General features: G+C 38.4%; 1 protein-coding gene across 10 annotated transcripts in view; it reads left to right on the top strand.

The window, feature by feature from the left end:
• The window catches only part of LOC130921680 (retinoic acid receptor gamma-A-like), a 95,732-nt gene that overhangs the window by 33,699 nt on the left and 43,562 nt on the right, over window positions 1-18,471 (top strand). For 8 of the 10 annotated variants that reach the window (XM_057845864.1, XM_057845868.1, XM_057845867.1 and 5 more), the window contains one exon: window positions 5,908-6,260. In XM_057845864.1, coding sequence (XP_057701847.1) covers window positions 6,092-6,260 — 169 coding nt within the window. In that variant the 5' untranslated portion in view covers window positions 5,908-6,091. Of the gene's footprint in view, window positions 1-227; window positions 247-5,693; window positions 5,837-5,907; window positions 6,261-18,471 lie in introns of those variants that run through there. The other 2 variants (XM_057845874.1, XM_057845869.1) reach the window with 2 other exon arrangements.

Here is an 18,471-nt window from a genome sequence, read left to right as displayed (position 1 = left end):
AACGAAAGTATTCTGCCAACGAACACGTTTTTTTTCATGACGATGATGAGAAAAAAACATGGCTTGGGAGACTAAAACATAACAAGACCAATGCCAGTTTTCGTCTGACGGAATGACAACGAGATGAAAATGTCACGAAACATAGTTTCTGTCAAATGTTCACAATGCGTGACATTTTTAAATTGTATGTAGAGTACACGTGTCGTGTCAAGCATTTGAGAAGTGTTAGGATGTGCTTTATGCATGGTAAGATTTGTTTTCTTATCTTGGCAAAAGAGAATATACAATTTTGCTCCACGCGCTTCATGCAACTTGTACCGTGAGCATAGCATTCGCGTTCTCGCTAGCATTAGCATTTAGCGTGGCGCGCGTCGTCTTAAACTCTCGGACAACTTTTTTTACATACAGTTCGTAGCATACAGGTAGGTATAATTAATTGAAAATAATGTATGGTTTACCTGATGAGCGTGTATTATCATCACGAAGTTGCTGTTGTCTTTGTATACGCTACAATATGTGCTCTTCTGTCAAGCTTCATTTGAAATAGTTGGAAAAATTTATTGATTTATTTTATTTATTTTTGGAATAAAAGTTAGTATAAGGCATAAAATTAGGTTTTTTTTTTACAGACAAACACAGTTGTCGTCAACTAAAACTGGACGAAACGTGTCAAGACAGACACAAACAATATACGGGCGAGGCTCTGAATCTCTTCCCTCTCCTATCTTTGCTCTAGTTGTTTTCATAAAAATAAATAAATATATAAATAATTTGAAAAAAATGTCACACAAAGTTTATGGATACGTCATTCAAGAAAAAAATTTTAATCGATTCAATTACAGCTTTAAAATTAATTAATCGCAATTAATCGCAATTCAAACCATCTATAAAATATGCCATATTTTTCTGTAAATTATTGTTGGAATGGAAAGATAAGACACAAGACGCATATATACATTCAACATACGGTACATAAGAACTGTATTTGTTTATTATAACAATAAAACAACATGACATTAATATTATTAACATTCTGTTAAAGCAATCCATGGATAGAAAGACTTATAGTTCTTAAAAGATAAATGTTAGTACAAGTTATAGAAATTTTATATTAAAACCCCTCTCAATGTTTCCGTTTTAATAAAATTTGTAAAATTTTCAATCAAAAATAAACTAGTACCTCGCCATTGTTGATGTCAATAATTACACAATGCTCACTCATGGTGCTGAAACCCATAAAATCAGTCAGACCCAAGCACCAGCAGAGGGCGACAAAACACAAAAAACCGAAGTAACAAGTGGACATTACACGGTGCTGTCATTTTAATCTGTTTAAGCGGGGCATGTGCGTTAAATGCGTCAAATATTTTAACGTGATAAATTCAAAAAATTAATTACCGCCCGTTAACGCGATAATTTTGACAGCCCTATAAAAAAGACAATGTTTTTGAGAAGAAAGGTAAAACAAATATCTGAAATAATGTGGTTGTACAAATGTGCACACTTTTTTTTTTTATATAACTCTGTGATCATGCTTAGAATTGAACAAATCACTTTCAAACTCACTCAAGTTAGCTAGTGTTAGCTGATACCCACTTAACAGGATTTTGAATGAGATTTATGGCGTCAATTACCTGCATGTTTTTTGCCATTTGTGGTTGGCCAAGTCCCTGTCCATTGTGAAATTTGTGGAAGTATTCCTCTACATTTAGACATGAAACCTCATCATTTAAATACCAGTCAACGTGAACAATTGTATACACTGGATGTACTTTCTTTCCTGGAGAAGCAAGCCTTATAAAAACTTTCCATACAGGGGGCTTGTTGTTTTTGGATAGCAGTGAAGCTATTATGCCTTTAAAAATGTTAGTACAAGACTAAAACATTCTCACAACGATGCTGCGAGTAGTGTATTCCAGCTACATAAGAGATATACCTTGTGTAGGTTTGGTCTCAACATTGGTAGGGACGATATAACAGCATAACCTGCATGTACACTTTTTTGCTGGGAACAGGACATTAATAAGACCAAAAACAGATGTGGTGAATGGGGGTCAGGCCTACATTTGTCACAGATATGAACCTAAATAATTTATAGGCTAAATGATCAATGCAAAATAAATCTGTATTGACTTTTACTAACTTTCAGACTGCAAATTTATAACATCTAAATCTTTTTTTTTTTTTTTTTATCTAGTCGAATAATTTTCTCCATCTTGTTTTGAGTGTTCAAGACTAGTTAATCAACAGATTAATGGGTAAATAGTAAATATTACCATTTGTTGTTGTTAAACCCATACATCTAAAAGTTGGTCATTTTTCACCTAAATCAAGAAAAAATGCTTTCAAATAATGTTTTGAACAACATCTATTGTTGAATTAATAACATTTGTGATTTTTTTTTTTTTTTTTGATGAAATATGCTTTTTGCTAAAATAAGTGTGTTAAGATTATTTTCAGCTAGCCATTTTTCCTATATCAAGAAATCTGACAAATTTACTTGAAGCACTGGCAGATCATTTCACTTATTTCCAGTAGATTTACAGTAAAAACAAGGGAATTTAACTAGTTTTAAGGAGGTGTGCTTTTGCAGTGCATATGTATTGGTTCAGGTGATACACCGTTGGATTCAAATCTTTGTTTTAAAAAGCTTCCTACTCGAGTTCGAGAAATTCACACGGATTAATGTTATGCTAACTCTGATGCAGGTCGGACTGTCAGTAAAAAATTAGTGGTGTGTTCACCACCACCACAACATTGACGTATTTTTACATTACTTACAGCTCGGGTTGTTCCGATCATGTTTTTTTGCTCCCGATCCGATCCCGATCGTTTTAGTTTGAGTATCTGCCGATCCCAATATTTCCCGATCTGATTGCTTTTTTTTTTGCTCCCGATTCAATTCCAATCATTCCCGATAATTTTTCCCGATCATATACATTTCGGCAATGCATTAAGAAAAAAATGAATAAAACTCGGACGAATATATACATTCAACATACAGTACATAACTACTGCATTTGTTTATTATGACAATAAATCCTCAAGATGGCATTTACATTATTAACATCACTTTGCATATTGTGACTAAATATTGCCATCTAGTGTATTTGTTGAGCTTTCAGTAAATGATACTGAAGGCCATGCCCAATGCATGATGGGAAGTGGAACCATGACAAGTGAAACCACGACTGTGCGTAGTGCTACCAATATCTTCTCTGCGATGGGATATAGCTTAAGGTGTTAAGAAAAAGATCAGTTGCTACCTTGCTTCCCCACATTTCTTCCCATGATATTTCTAATTGTTGGGAGAGGGATTGTAAGGCTCTAGCCAATTAACATAAGGTTTGAGGGAAAAATTGGACTGGCACATTCAGCAAGGTAAAACGGGTCAGGGTAAGTCTAAACCTAATTAAAATAATTCACTTTATAATGGTAGGGTCAGTTCTATCCTTACAACATATGGGAAGACAATCTAAATGACTTACAGTGGGGCAAATAAGTATTTAGTCAACCACTAATTGTGCAAGTTCTCCCACTTTAAAATATTAGAGAGGCCTGTAATTGTCAACATGGGTAAACCTCAACCATGAGCGACAGAATGTGGGGGAAAAAAAACAGAAAATCACATTGTTTGATTTTTAAAGAATTTATTTGAAAATCATGTTGGAAAATAAGTATTTGGTCAATACCAAAAGTTCATCTCAATACTTTGTTATGTACCCTTTGTTGGCAATAACGGAGGCCAAACATTTTCTGTAACTCTTCACAAGCTTTTCACATACTGTTGCTGGTATTTTGGCCCATTCCTCCATTCAGATCTCCTCTAGAGCAGTGATGTTTTGGGGCTGTCGTTGGGTAACCTGTACTTTCAACTCCCTCCACAGATTTTCTATGGGGTTGAGATCTGGAGACTGGCTAGGCCATTCCAGGACTTTGAAATGCTTCTTACGAAGCCACTCCTTTGTTGCCCTGGCTGTGTGTTTGGGATCATTGTCATGCTGAAAGACCCAGCCACGTCTCATCTTCAATGCCTTGCTGATGGAAGGAGATTTTCACTCAAAATCTCTTGATACATACCCCCATTCATTCTTTCCTTTACACAGATCAGTCGTCCTGGTCCCTTTGCAGAAAAACAGCCCCAAAGCATGATGTTTCCACCCCCATGCTTCACAGTGGATATGGTGCAATTCAGTATTCTTTTTCCTCCAAACACGAGAACCTGTGTTTCTACCAAAAACTTCTATTTTGGTTTCATCTGACCATAACACATTCTCCCAGTCCTCTTCTGGATCATCCAAATGCTCTCTACCGAACCGCAGACGGGCCTGGACGTGTACTTTCTTCAGCAGGGGGACAAATCTGGCAGTGCAGGATTTGAGTCCCTGGCGGCGCGTTGTGTTACTGATAGTAGCCTTTGTTACTGTGGTCCCAGCTCTCTGTAGGTCATTCACTAGGTCCTCCCGTGTGGTTCTGGGATTTTTGCTCACCGTTGTTGTTATCATTTGGACGCCACGGCGTGAAGAGAGAGTTGAAAGTCCGTGTTGCCCAACGACAGCCCCAAAACATCACTGCTCTAGAGGAGATCTGCATGGAGGAATGGGCCAAAATACCAGCAACAGTGTGTGAAAAGCTTGTGAAGAGTTACAGAAAACGTTTGGCCTCATAACAAAGTATTGAGGTGAACTTTTGGTATTGACCAAATACTTATTTTCCACCATGATTTGCAAATAAATTCTTTAAAAATCAAACAATGTGATTTTCTGTTTTTTTTTTCCCCACATTCTGTCTCTCATGGTTGAGGTTTACTCATGTTGACAATTACAGGCCTCTCTAATATTTTCAAGTGGGAGAACTTGCACAATTAGTGGTTGACTAAATACTTAGTGGCCCCACTGTAATTAATTGAAGTAATTATATAATGGAAATAAGGTTGCTTAAAAGTTGGTGGGGACAATTTCAGCATCCTGAAAAGTTGGTAGTGTTATGTCCCTACCGTCCCTATGCAAACCTACGCCCTTGCTTGTGTGTGTATATGCGTTTGTTTTTCTGCACATGTAGAACAGTTTACTTTTGAAGCCCGTATGAGTTGACCCGCTCCTGTCGCTCTGAAAGTGACAAGCGTCCATGTGTGACTGTGTGTACCTGTGATAACAATGACAGCTGAGCAGATTTTATTTCTTTCCACTCAACCTATTTTTACCTTTTTACTGCTTATTCGGTGTGTTTCTCTTTGTTCTTCAGTGGAAGACATTTGTATATTCAGATCTCCCTCCCTCAGCATGTGTGTGTGTTTGATTCGCATGCTGAAGCAGGCCCAAAACAACAAGACATTCTTTGGCTGAGCTGTATTTACCGCAGCTCTACCACAGAGACTTAAGCCCCGCCCTCTCGTGAAATCACTGAAGGGAATGAGAAAGAAACAAGAGAGGGCAGCCCTCGTATAACTTTTCCAGCGGGTCACTGAGGCACAGCGGGAGTCCAAAAAGAGAGAAAAGGTGGGATGAGATCGCGACGACCTTGAGCAAAGTGAAAGCACAGAAGGCTTCCTGTGGGTTACGATGAGCACGACTTAGTTTTGTGTGTGTGTGTGTTGTTGTAAGGGGTTAATTTTACCCATGTTGCTGGCAGGCTGGCAAAGGGAACACAGAGACCCTTTATATAATACAGTTGTGCTGATTGAAATCATATGGCATTGCCTGAAATCATTACACCACTTGGGAAAGAGAATGTCAGAGAAAGGCTCTTTCTTTTCACGCTATTTTTTTCACAAGCCTCTTTTTTTGTTCTCTCCATTAGCATTGGAATTTATTTTCACCACATTTTTTGACTTGAGGTGAGTTTTGGAGAATCTTGTCTTTTGTTTCTATGACCTAACTCATCACTCTTGTCTTTCGTCCTGTCCAGGCTGTGATTGTGAGGCCATCAGCATCACCTGTGCCTTTCCTGCATTCATTCCAACCAGGGAAGTGCCAACAATTTGAGGGACTGAATGGCACCGGTCCCCTTGAGATTCACCTGCGACCTCTGACCGTCAAGAAGACGTAAAGAAAAAATCACCACACTCGGACAGGCGGCGTTCCAGGTTACCATGGCAACCAACAGGGAGCATCAATTGCGTCACATGGCCGGCTTCCCTCGCACCATGTACCCTTTCCCCTTTAACGCCATGAGAAGCCATTCCCCGTTCGACCTGCTGGCCAGCAGCAACCTTTTTGGTCGCTTTGGGGCAGACCTTCCCAAAGAGATGGCAGCATTGTGTAAGTAAATTTCATTTAACAACCATACATCTGGGTCAGTTGAACTCATGGGCTGCCTTTGACAGCGATAGACATCCAATCCCAGTGAACTCTGTTTTTTTACACATTACTTATATAAACAAGGCCACTTTACTAAGTCCTTTTGGGGCTCTTCTGCAGACGTGAGAGTTATCATTAATATGCAGCTGACTAGGTCTAATTTGAGTACAATTTGCTCTGATTGGCCGGTGGTGGAGAGGGTGTGTCGGTGGGAAGCTCATGCACGTTGGCAATAGACCCCAATCACCAACGTCACACAATCACGTGATCGCTGTATATTGTGCCGCCATATTGTCCGTCATTGTGTGTCCGTATTGTCATTGATCGTAGTTTCTAAAGGTAGATTCACTTGCAAATTATGGAAGCTCCGTTGCTTTCAGATGCTGTAAACTCATTGGATGAGTTGCATAAAAGCCGTTATTTGGAAAAGCTTCGGTCGATCCAGTCGCCAGATCCATATTTGATGCCCAAACCGATGTTTCCTCCCGTCCGGTCCCGTCCCGTGCATCAGAGCTCCTCCTGAGACCACAAAATTTCCAATAATACTCCAGTTTATGTCACGATGAGAAGTCGGGTACCCAAAATGGGCACCGGCCCGAATATAAACCGACATTTGGTCAGCTGAGCGTCACCGTAAATGAAACTTGATCAAGGTGGAAAAGCGCTATATAAGTATAACACCAACACCAACAACGGGCCGGTGTGTGCCGAAAAATAGCTGCCCTGCGTGAAATGTCCCCCCTGATGGGAGCGCTTATTTATAACGCTTTATTGAGGTGAAAACATCAAATGTTTTCATGGACGCATTACAGTAATGGATTTACGACTGTAAGATCAGTTTTAAATAATTAAATTACACAAAATATTAGTACTGTATTTTAGTAACAAATCGCGGACTGGGCCACATAACCATCTTTCAACAGAAATGTATTAGTCTATAGGTTTTCACGACCATAACCCAATGACAATCACACCGGTATGACATTTATTAGTTCAAGCAGAGTAAAATAATACATATTCATGGTACAAGTAAGTCGTTTCCGTGTGGGCGCTCCCGTCAGGAGGGACATTTCACGCAAGGCGGCTATTTTTCGGCACAACGCCTGTTGTTGCGCTCACCTTCTTGCTGCGCGACCGTGGCGACGAGCTTCGTAGTCTCTGTTTGATGATGTCTGCAATTGTGTTGGCATCATATTGATGTTTTCACCGCTGTCTAATGGCTGTCGACACAAACGCACCATGGTCGAGACAAACAAACCGTGCTGCTTTCGAGATTTGCCCTTTAACAATGGGCACACAGCAACTACTAAAATGACCGTTTATCTTCGCTGTTACTGCAACCAACCGCCACACATGCCTTCACCATTTTGATTAATCACTGTTAACGATTGTCAGGAAGGTTTTTGGGTTCGTTTACTAGGCGGTGATTCCTTAGACAAGCAGAAAAAACACGCAGTAATAGAAGGAATGTACGTAGCGGTAATATGTAAACACGATGAGCTGACCGACAATATGGTGGCACCAGTAAGGGGGGCGGAGTTAAGACGTCACGTGATTGGGGTCTATTCATGTGGTGACTTTGACATATCGCGAAGATGGGAATAACAGTCGTTCTTCAATGAAACAGCTTTTACACAACCACAGTAGAAGCCAAAAATTTGGACACACGTCATTCAATGCAACTAGTGCTGCAATGATTCATCGATTAAATCGAGTAATTCGATTAGAAAAAAGATTCTAATTATGTATTAATTGAATTAAAGTGGTATTGTAATGGTTTGTTTTGAAAATGTTTGCATTTAGTTTTATTGATTTGGGTGGATACACTGCCCTCTAGTGGCAAAAGTGAATATATAACTCATTACACATGGTTGAATCCAGCTGCTCCCTGTTAAGAACAACATAAACTCTGTTAAGAACAACGTAAACTAAGTTTTTGTTTGAGCTAATGTTTTTTTAAATGCATTTGTAATTTAGTTTATGGGTATATTTAGCTGTTTTTTGTGGTAGTATCTATTTGAACCATTTGTTAAGAGCATTGTAATAAAATAAAATAAAAAAGTTAGCATTTTATCGCATTTAAGCTACCGGACTTTTGCTATGTAGGTTAGCCAATTGTTCTGTTGCTGTACTTAGATCCTCATTTATTTATTTTTTCATACCGAGGCTCAGCTCAGGTTTTAAATTTCTTGTGTTCCTTATTACTCGATTATTCGAACTAACTAGTTCATCGATTAATCCACTACTAAAATAATCGATAGCTGCAGCCCTAAATGCAACACAAATGAAGGTCCCAACCCCATTGATAAAGCAATAAAATCCACAAATCAACCCTGAAACGGCATACCTGTGAAGTCAAAAATGTAGGTGACTTCCTCTTACAGCGCATCAAAAGGATGGCAAGAGTGTGTAAAAAAGTAATCAGAGCAATGGGTGGCTATTTTAAAGGTACTAGAACATTATATGTTTTTAATTATTTCACCTTTTTATGCTCAGTACATAATTCCACACGTGTTCATTCATAGTTTTATTACCTCAGGGGTGGCGAGGCTCAGTGGTAGAGTAGTTGTCCCCCAACCCAGATTCTCCGCCCTGATGAACTCGTCTAAGTGTCCTTGATACTGAAACCTACGTTGCTCCTGGTGCTGCGTCACCAGTAGGTGGATGGCAAGATAGTGTAAAGCGCTTTGAGGGCCTTGAAAGGTGGAAAAGCGCTATACAAGTATAACACCATTTACCTTTCGTGAGAATTTACAATGTAAATAGTCATGAAAATATCATTTTAAAAAAATGCACGAATGAGAAGGTGTGTCCAAACTTTTGGCCTGTACTGTATATAAAAGTACAACTTTCACTCACTTTACACTCCTGTTGGTTTTGGGAGCGCTTGCACGCCGATAGGCATATTTCAGTCAGGAAGCAAAATGTCATCAGGATGTTAGGGGTTTACTCTGGTTTAAAAGTGCTTAGATATCCCGTTAATATTTCTACTTAAAACGTTCAAATGGAGCGTCATAGGCTGGAGGTCATCATCATGGCGTCTGGAGGCAAAGTACAGGTGATAGGAAAAAAAAAGAAAAAAAAATTGATCAGGGATCAGCCAAGGAGGCTGACTTTTACGCGCACAAGGCATGAATAGTGCCTCTCGGCCAGTTAGACAGCGAAGAGCACTGGGGGGTGGAGGTCAAGGGGAAAAACATGACAAACACTGGAATCAATCGTGCAACAAAATAATTGTAGTAAACCACAGCAAATGCTAATGTATAGGTTCCAATAATGCTTTATTTATATACTTCAGGCTTAATGCTTACATTTTAAAACCTGGAAATGCTACCCTCCAGATGGCTTTTGACAGTGTTCAATAGAGGTGGGAATCTTTGGGCACCTAACGATTCGATTACGATTCAGAGACTCCGATTCGATTATAAATCGATTATTGATGCCCCCCTCTCCCCATTTTTTTTTTTTTAAATGTTTTGTATATTTGTTCCAAAATTGTTCAAAAATCCTCTCAGGCTAAATAAACCAAACTACTATTTTAGTATCAAGTTACCGGTTAAAAACAGTATATAAAATACTCAAGCCCCCATTCTGTATCAGCAGCTTTAAACTACATTCAATTAATTTAATGTTGTGAATCAACCGTTAAAGTTGTTAAAATTGCGCACGTTATTCCATTATTTCCCTCATGTCTACTTTTGACATGTGAAAGTTTTAAAACTATTTCATCATTTAAAGATAGATTCAAGTCGAGATTTTGCGATTTAGGGGTATTTTAGATAAAAAGTAATTAGGTTCTCTACAACAGAGCCTTCTAGAGAAGTCTACTGCTTTTAGATGGCGCCTGTTTACTAGCGCGGGAAAGTGTCATTTCACATCTAGTCGTATATCTAGTAGTATATGTGATATCTACCATAGCCGTATGTTGCCGTACGTTTGTAGCAACTAGCAACTGGACGCTGTTTGTAGCGGCTGACGGCCGCAGTCAGGTATTATTGTTTGTTTTTTTTTACCTAGCGGCATTAGCTGCACATGATATTTACTCTCGGTCCGTTCTTCATTGCGTCCCGAAGACCGCGCTGACTGCGTTTTATTTCCGCTTTAGCTGGTATACTTCAATCATCGGAATTTGGATGTTTATAAATCGTTCTCGAATCTTCCACGGCCGAATCGCGAATAATCTAAGAATCGGAAATTTTGCACGCCTTTAGTGTTCAACCCTCCCAATATAAGTGGACGTGGCAGTGCATGCGTAATAAGGCACGGTGTGACGTCAGACCGTGAACATAATTTGGAATCTACCATCCGCAGAACGATTTACCTTGCAAACACGATCGCAATCAAATAAAACACTAAACAGATAACACACTTCAACCAGCTCAACTCCCCATTTTGAGCTATCTTATGCATTAGACAGTTTAAAATATTGGAAAATGAATTTATTACATCTTTAAATTCACAGCAGAAGGTTGAAAAGATCCACTTGTATGGATGCCTATCATCATCAATGGCACTGAAAGAGTTGAGCAGAATGTATTTTAAAATACTGTTCAAAACAAAGGCAGGACGGTGGTTTCATGGTTTCCACAGATCTTGGACTGTTGTCCAATGGTGTGAATGCGAATAGTTGTTTGTCAATATTGTGCATTGGCGACCATTATACGCCGCCTCTAGCCAGAGGTCAGCTGAGACGAACATCAGCTCACTGTAATGAGAACAAGCGCTGCAGAAAACGGGTGGATGGATCAACTGCTGTACAAAGAAACAAGCCCTAAATTCAAATTAATATCCATAACTGACTCCAAAATTCATCTGTGGTCAGATCCTCGTGGTAATTATAAAATGCGTGAAGAATTGGCATTTTTAATCTCAGTCACACAGTAGTGCACATGACACTGAGTGCGGCCTGTCTGTGCTGTGCTGTGTGAACAACACTGGAATTCCTTTCAGTTTGGAAAAGATTTTAACAGCTATTTTGAGGCTTACATTATTTTATAGCATTTTGTGAGCTGCGGTAGTTATTTTTTAAGTGTTCTATAAATAAAGTTAGGTTGAGTTGGGGCCTTGAACTCAACTTGGAATTTCTTCTTTTGGACTAGAGGGGGTGCTATTGTACTTTCATAATACCTATGGCATGCAAGCTCCCAAAGAGACCTAAACATTCCCGTCTAAACTTGTATTTTCCTTAACCTTTATGATCATCTGGAGAGGCTTTTAAAAATTCCTATTTAAGAACAAAAAGAACATTTAGATAGATATGCTATCAACTAAACAATGAATCTGGTGGTCAATTCTGGGTGTAAAGGACCTTGAAAACTCCCATCGGTAAAGGCCATACTTCAAATGAATGACGTCATCTAATATGTTGGTTATTTTATCCAGTTCTGTGAGAAGATCAAGGTTGACACCATTGCATTTAACCAGCCCAATTACGACTACAAAAATATTAAACATATTGTTAAATCAATATACCTGACAGTTGAAAGAGAGCATTATTACCTTGGAAAGTACTACTACCGTATTTTTCGGACTATAAGTCGCACCGAGTATAAGTCGCACCAGCCATAAAATGCCCAACGAAGAGGGAAAAAAAAACATATATAAGTCGCACCGGAGTATAAGTTGCATTTTTGGCTGAATTTTACTTGATAAAATCCAACACACAGAACAGATATGTCATCTTGAAAGGCAATTTAAAATACAAATGCAATAGAGAACAACATGCTGAATAAGTGTACAATATGATAATGTTACATGATGCATGAACAACGAAATGCGAACGTGGCCGGTATGTTAACGTAACATAGCTATTAAGAGTTATTTCAGATAACTATAGCACAAAGAACATGGTAACAAGTTTACCAAACCTTCAGTGTCACTCCAAAACACCAAAATAACATGTGAAATAATACAATAATGTGTTAATAATTTCACATATAAATCGCTCCAGAGTATAAGTCGCACTCCCAGCTAAACTATGAAAAAAACTGCGACTTATAGTCCAAAAAATACGGTAATACTTATTACACAGATGTGGTCAGTGGTGAAATGGGGGCCACATTTATTTTTCTAACTATTACTGCAGATTTTAAAGGATACAAATAAAAACTGAGTAAGAAGGAAAAAAATCCCTTCCCCTAAATTTCACATTTCAATATTCATTCACTGCATGCAATGTCTGCCATTCATGTCAATTTTAGCAAGAGGTATACTGAAATGACCAGGGGTAGGTAGAGTATCCAAAAATTGTACTCAAGTAAGAGTAGCGTTACTTCAAAAATAATATTACCCAAGTAAAAGTGAAAGCAGTCATCCAAAAAATGTACTCAAGTACAAGTAAAAAAGTATTTGGTGAAAAGAATACTCAAGTAATGAGTAACATTGAAAGTCACTGCTTACAAATTTGTTCGATTTTTTCTTTTTCTAAACAATGATTATTTTTTTTCTCAAAACAAACTTATCTATATTAACTGTACAATAACCCATTATATAACTACATTGACAAGAAATTTAAAAAAAAAAATCCCCCCCCCCAAAAAAATCATTGAATTCCGCCGAGAGGAAAACATGACAGAAATGAAGCATTATTCGTGCAAAGAGCATGAGTGCCCTCTAGTGGAGAAAATTGTTCCTAGGTTGAATAGTAAATACTGTAATTCCTTAGTGGTTACTATTATGAAATTAAAAGGCTCATATCTCCGTTTGTCCGTGGTCAGTCGGCGCCAAATAAAGATTGGGAGAGAGGTTAAACTCTGCGCTTTTGAGTCATGTTGAGGGCAACGCTCTATGTCAAATACTTCATTTTTTACTGTGCTTTAAAGACGCCACGTGATTGAACAGGCTGGCGTGATCATAGAACGGGACGCTTGTGTCTGAGTGGTATATTGTAGTCATGTTATCATTGTTGCAACATCTCATTGGTGAAATTGGTAGAGCTCTGCTTGGCATTGCTGGGAAAAAAATCTAATATGTACAGTGCTGGCCAAAAGTATTGGCACCCCTGTCAGATTCTGACAGATAATGCTCAATTTCTCCTAAAAAATGATTGCAATTACAAATGCTTTGGCAGTAATATCTTCATTTATTTTGTTTGCAATGAAAAAACACAAAAGAGAATGAAAAAAAATGAAATCATTATCATTTTACACAAAACTCCAAAAATGGGCATGAAAAAAAGTATTTGCACCCTCAGCCTAATAATACTTGGTTGCACAACCAAGACAAAATAACTGCGAACAACCGCTTCCAGTATCCATCAGTGAGTTTCTTACAATGCTCAGCTGGAATTTTAGATCATTCTTATTTGGCCAAATGCTCCAGGTCTCTGAGATTTCAAGGGTGCCTTCTCCAAACAGCCATTTTAAGATTACTCCACCGGTGTTCTGTGGGATTCAGGTCTGGACTCATTGCTGGGCACTTTAGAAGTCTCCAGTGCTTTCTCTCAAACCATTTTCTAGGGCTTTTTGAAGTGTGTTTTGGGTCATTGTCCTGCTGGAAGACCCATGACCTCTGAGGGAGACCCAGCTTTCTCACACTGGGCCCTACATTATGCTGGGAAATTTGCTGGTAGTCTTCAGATTTCATAATGCCATGCACACGGTCAAGCAGTCCAGTGCCAGAGGTAGCAAAACAACCCCAAAACATCAGGGAACCTCCGCCATGTTTGACTGTGGGGACCGTGTTCTTTTCTTTGAAGGCCTTGTTTTTTTCCCTGTAAACTCTATGTTGATGTCTTTTCCCAAAAAGCTCTACTTTTGTCTCATCTGACCAGAAAACATTTTTCCAAAACGTTTTTGGCTTTCTCAGGTGAGTTTTGTCAAACTCCAGCCTGGCTTTTTTATGTCTCTGGGTCAGAAGTTGGGTCTTCCTAGGTATCCTACCATAGAGTCCCTTTTCATTCAGACGCCGACGTACGGGTTGACACTGTAGTATCCTCGCATGCAAGACAGCCTAAACTTGTTTGGATATTAGTTGAGGTTCTTTATCCACCATCCGCACAATCTTTCATTGAAATTTCTCATCAATTTTTCTTTTCCGTCCACATCTCGGGAGGTTAGCCACAGTGCCATGGGCCTTACACTTATTGATGACACTGTGCACAGTAGACACAGGAACATTCAGGTCTTTGGAGATGGACTTGTAGCCTTGAGATTGCCCATGTTTCCTCACAATTTTGCTTCTTAAGTCCTCAGACAGTTCTTTGGTCTTCTTTCTTTTCTCCATGCTCAATGTGGTACACACAAGGACACAGGACAGAGGTTGAGTCAACTTTAATCCATTTTAACTGGCTGCAAGTGTGATTTAGTTATTGCCACCACCTGTTATGTGCCACAGGTAAGTAACAACTGCTGTTAATTACACTAATTAGAGAAGCATCACATGATTTTTCAAAGGGTGCCAATACTTTTGTTCGGCCCATTTTGGGAGTTTTGTGTAAAATGATAATGATTTAATTTTTTTCCATTCGCTTTTGTGTTTTTTCATTGCAAGCAAAATAAATGAAGATATTACTACCAAAGCATTTTTAATTGCAATTATTTTCTGGGAGACATTGAGCATTATCTGACAGAATTGCAGGGGTGCCAATACTTTTGGTTAGCACTGAAGAATAAAGAGGAAAAACGTAATAACTCCTGTGTAGCGGAGTAAGAGTAGCGTTTTTTCTTTAGAAATCTACTCAAGTAAAAGTAAAAGGTATGGCTTAGTAAAAGTACTCTTACAAGTCCATTTTTCTCAAAAAGTTACTCAAGAAAACGTAACGGAGTACATGAAATGCGTTACTACCCACCTCTGGAAATGTCTTTGCAGGTTTAAAGCTTAAGCTAACAAACAGAGGCTCCCTGTTTTACTGTACAAAAATACAACATCTGTAGTTGCTCTACTTTGTATTTGTGCTTTGCATTCTATACATGCATTGAAAAATCCAAACTACTGCATTAAATGGAGTGAAACCAGTCTAAAATTTGTAGTAATGTGCAGTAATTCCCGAGGGAAGGTTCAGGGTCTGTATTTGGGCCGATATTACAGTGAATAATATTATTATTTGTCAAGTACATGCATAAAAGATGCATTAAACAAAATATATATATATATAAATTATGAAACCTTAATTTATAGTTTTAATTTATTGATTAACGTTGAAAACATAAAAACTGCTTGTTGTAATTCACATTTGACCCTCACAAAGTACTACATCTGTATTGTGTTAGTCCACATAGCTGTAAGATATCTCTTACAACAATTTTTTGCTCTTGTGGTTATGGCACCGCTCAAAAGCAGTCAACAAAAAAAGATTTGCTGAATGCTGCTGGAGTTTGTCAACTTTTGACACCACTCCTAAATCCTCATGTAATTAGTGGCTGCCAATCAAAAGTTATGGCTGGTATGAGGAGAAGATTAAATGCAAAGTTTAACGGTGTTGTTTTTTACTCGTCATGCACAAACAAAATAGGTCTATTATTTTCAGTCTATTTAAATTCAAATGAATGGGTTATGTGTATTTACCCATTCAGTTTAGAAGAAGCACCACACGCCTTCCACAAACACTATGAAGCCATTTACTAGATTGTTATATGATGGCTTATTCAGACTTGTGAAGTTTATGTAAATGGCTCAGTGTAAACAGCAAAAAATCTGTCTTTTTTCCCCTTATTTGTCCCTTCACCATGCTCTTAACCCCTATTTTTTTTTCAAAAAATGCTTTCAAATATTGCTATCTATGAAATGAATGTTTGATTTTACATGTCTGTTCAAACACAAATCATCGCTTTTGGGGAAATTATTGGGTTGGACATGGGTCTCAAATATACTGCACAGGGGACAATATTTTGCAGCCCCCATTTAACAATCAATGGCATACCGCATGCATGCTTTTTTTAGACCGTGACGTTGCATCGTAAAGCGGAAGTAAAGCCGAAGTGGGACATTATAGACCCGCCCTCGCATAGAAACAACGTAATTTGTGCTACTTTTCTCCGGTAATCTTTCAAAAACGAACATGCCGATCACGCATTGCTTTTTTGGAACTTGTAGAAAAGACTCTAGACATTACGACACATGAAGGATATTTTCTTCGTACGTTTCCGGAAACCAAAAACTCGGGAGGAAAAAATGTGAAGACCGAATCAACTTGCGCGGACTTTAACACCAGCTCGGTGAATCCATTCACATTTCATATGCAGTAAACACTTTGTTGGGTTGGCATGGTCTTTCAGAGGACAAAGAGGTAAGCCATTTTTATATTTTTAACTTCTTTTTTTAGCGTAACGTTGTGCCGTACTGCTTCTGTTTGACAATGAATGACCTGAAAAGAATTACAATGGTATCTGACTGCCACTGTTACCGTTTCTGTCATATATATATATATATATATATATATATATATATATATATATATATATATATATATATATGTATATATATATATATATATATATATGTATGTATATATATATATATATATATATATATATATAACAACTTTAGTAAGGGGGAAGTGTAAATAAATTATAGAATTAAGATGTGTTATCAATGAAAAAATTAAAAGTGTTCGTTGGCTGTCACTGAGTAGCATTTGCGATCGCTACACAAAGCTAACTAAATTACCCCCAAGAACGGTAGAGACGTAGGACAACCAGAGGATATATAAGAAAGACAGGGCTGATGGTAAAGGATAGCTTGTTGAAACAGGAGAATGTCATTGTCAGTCAATAAAAAAGCTAAGGCTATGCTTAGGTCGGCTCGTTTTTTTCGTCTTTTTCAGCCTTCGACACTCAAGCCATCTCTTTAACTGAACATTTTTATGTTCTTCCACATCTTTGCCAGTGAATTTGGCACCAGGCACATCATTTTCAGAGAGAATTGGTAGGTTTAGCTCCGTAAACATCTCCTTCGTACACGATTTCCATTCATTTCCTATTAGGGACAAACGGTGGCTTGTCCCTACTTAGCAACAGTAGCTAATGTCATGAATATTAATGTGCGGAAGTGACGTGTTGCTTGCGGTACGCCATTGCAGTAGCAGTGTTGTTGGCATGTATTTTGCAATGTGAAAGAAAAGTAATAATAATAAAATTACAGTAGGACCTCTACATACAAATTTACCTACAGTGGTATGAAAAAGTATCTTAACCTTTTGGAATATCTCACATTTCTGCATAAAATCACCATCAAATGTGATCTGATCTTTGTCAAAAATCACACAAAGAAAAAAACACGGTGTGCTTTAACTAAAACCACCCAAACATTTGTAGCTTTTCTTATTTAAATGAGAATAGTATGCAAACAATGATTGAAGGTGGAAAAATAAGTGAACCATCACATTTAATATTTTGTTCCCCCCCCTTTGGCAGCAATAACTTCATCCAGATGCTTCCTGTAGCTGCATATCAGTGTGGCACATTGATCAGGATTTAATCTTGGCCCATTCTTCTCTACAAAACCGCTGTAGTTCAGTCAGATTCCTTGGATGTCTGGCATGAATCGCTGTCTTTAGGTCATGCCACAGCATCTCAATGATGTTCAAGTCTGGACTTTGACTTGGCTACTCCAGAACGTGTATTTTGTCTTTCTGAAACTATTCAGAAGTTGATTTACTTCAGTGTTTTGGATCATTATCTTGTTGCAGCATCCATCCTCTTTTTAGCTTCAACTGTATGACAGACGGCCTCAGGTTTTCCTGCAAAACATCCTGATAAACTTTTGAATTCAATCTTCCATTAATGATTGCTTATTGTCCAGGCCCTGCGGAAGCAAAACAGCCCCAAATCATGATGCACCCTCCACCATGCTTCACGATAGGGATAAGGTGTTGATGTTGGTGAGCTGTTCCATTTTTCCTCCACACATGACGTTGTTTGGTTTCATCCGTCCACAAAATATTTTGCAAAAACTGTGGAGTGTCCAAGTGCCTTTTTGCTAACATTAAACGAGCAACAATGTTTTTTTTAGACAGTAGTGGCTTCCTCCGTGGAGTCCTCCCATGAACACCATTCTTGGCCATTGTTTTACATATAGATGATGTGTGCACATAGACACTGGACTGTGCCAGTGATTTCTGTAAGTCTTTAGCAGATCCCCTAGGGTTCTTTTTTTTACCCATCTGAGTATTCTGCGCTGAATTCTTGGCGTCAACTGTGGTGGACAGCCACTCCCTGGGAGAGAAGCAACAGTG

Source organism: Corythoichthys intestinalis, chromosome 9 (genome assembly GCF_030265065.1).
Source record: "Corythoichthys intestinalis isolate RoL2023-P3 chromosome 9, ASM3026506v1, whole genome shotgun sequence".
In the NCBI taxonomy this organism is placed as follows: Eukaryota; Metazoa; Chordata; class Actinopteri; order Syngnathiformes; family Syngnathidae; genus Corythoichthys; species Corythoichthys intestinalis.
This window is presented reverse-complemented; position numbering and strand designations above follow the sequence as displayed.